The sequence below is a fragment of the Rhagoletis pomonella genome, unplaced genomic scaffold (genome assembly GCF_013731165.1).
Source record: "Rhagoletis pomonella isolate Grant_MI unplaced genomic scaffold, Rhpom_1.0 Rhpom_scaffold_28949, whole genome shotgun sequence".
NCBI lineage: Eukaryota > Metazoa > Arthropoda > Insecta > Diptera > Tephritidae > Rhagoletis > Rhagoletis pomonella.
The window spans coordinates 1-1010 of record NW_023487376.1 but is presented as its reverse complement, the minus strand read 5'-3'; the positions used below and the strand labels follow the sequence as shown (position 1 = coordinate 1010).

General features: G+C 36.2%; 1 protein-coding gene across 1 annotated transcript; it reads right to left on the bottom strand.

The window, feature by feature from the left end:
- Nucleotides 1-267: 267 nt before the first annotated feature.
- LOC118732805 lies at nt 268-1010 on the bottom strand. Its single transcript, XM_036461915.1, has 3 exons — nt 823-1010; nt 498-714; nt 268-441 (listed from the first exon to the last, which is right to left on the bottom strand). Exons 1-3 carry the CDS (start codon nt 904-906, stop codon nt 410-412), a joined length of 333 nt encoding a protein of 110 aa, XP_036317808.1. The 5' UTR covers nt 907-1010; the 3' UTR covers nt 268-409.

The window sequence follows — 1010 nt, the reverse complement described above, 5'->3', positions numbered from 1 at the left end:
GCCCTGAATATGTTCGTGCTTAAACTTTTTCTAAGCGTTTCTCCTCCATTTGTGGTGTGTGTCTTGATGTTTTTACACAAATGGAGGGGCCTACAGTTTTTCCCCGCCTCCGAACGACAAAATGGATTTTTAAGAGAAGCTTTTTCATGGCAGAAATATACTCGAAAAAAACTTACTTCCAATTTACTGTTTCCCGGACCAGCGAAGCGAAGGCAGGGCCTCGCACCTCTAACACTCAATCACAGCGAAAATGAAGCATTTCCAAAATAGGTATTTCAAAATTTTTGCTGATTTAATATTTAAAAATGTTTAGTTCATTACATAGGTATATATGAGCTTTTTTAATATACATTTTAGTAAATGAAACTTAAAATAAGTATTCCAATCTATCGGGTTTGTTTGGTGGTGCTTAGTGGTCTACAATTTGGGAACTATCCAACTCTGCAAATAGAATAGATTACTCGGTTTAATATCTTTTTAAATACAAGTCTCTTTACCTGATTCAGATAGAATTCTAGCACTGGTTACGGAGCCAGCGCGTGAGGATATTTCACACCGTACTAAATTTAACCTAGGCAAACGAATGCAACAACGACGCATTTTGGAGTCTTTTCCAATGGAGCCGTCAATTTTGCCATTGGTACATATTACATTTTCCGAACAACGTTGTAGCCGCACTGCACAACGTCTTATTCTTTGGTCTAAGATTTGCTCCTAGAAAATATTAAGACAAGCAATTAATTAAACCGTATGCAATCGAGAGTATTTTTGTGTTGAATCCTCTGTAGAAGGCCAGCACTAATGACTACTATCACAACGCACCTGTACTTCTGCTGGAGTAATTCCGACATATGATAAACGGTTTAGCTTTACGGAGCACTTCTTAGTTTTGATTGATGAATCCATGTTTTGTTAAATAGGAATTGTTACAATAAAAAACGATTTATTAATATTATTCTCTTTACAGAATTTCACAAAATTTTCTGTGCTGGAATTGTCAAAATGGACGC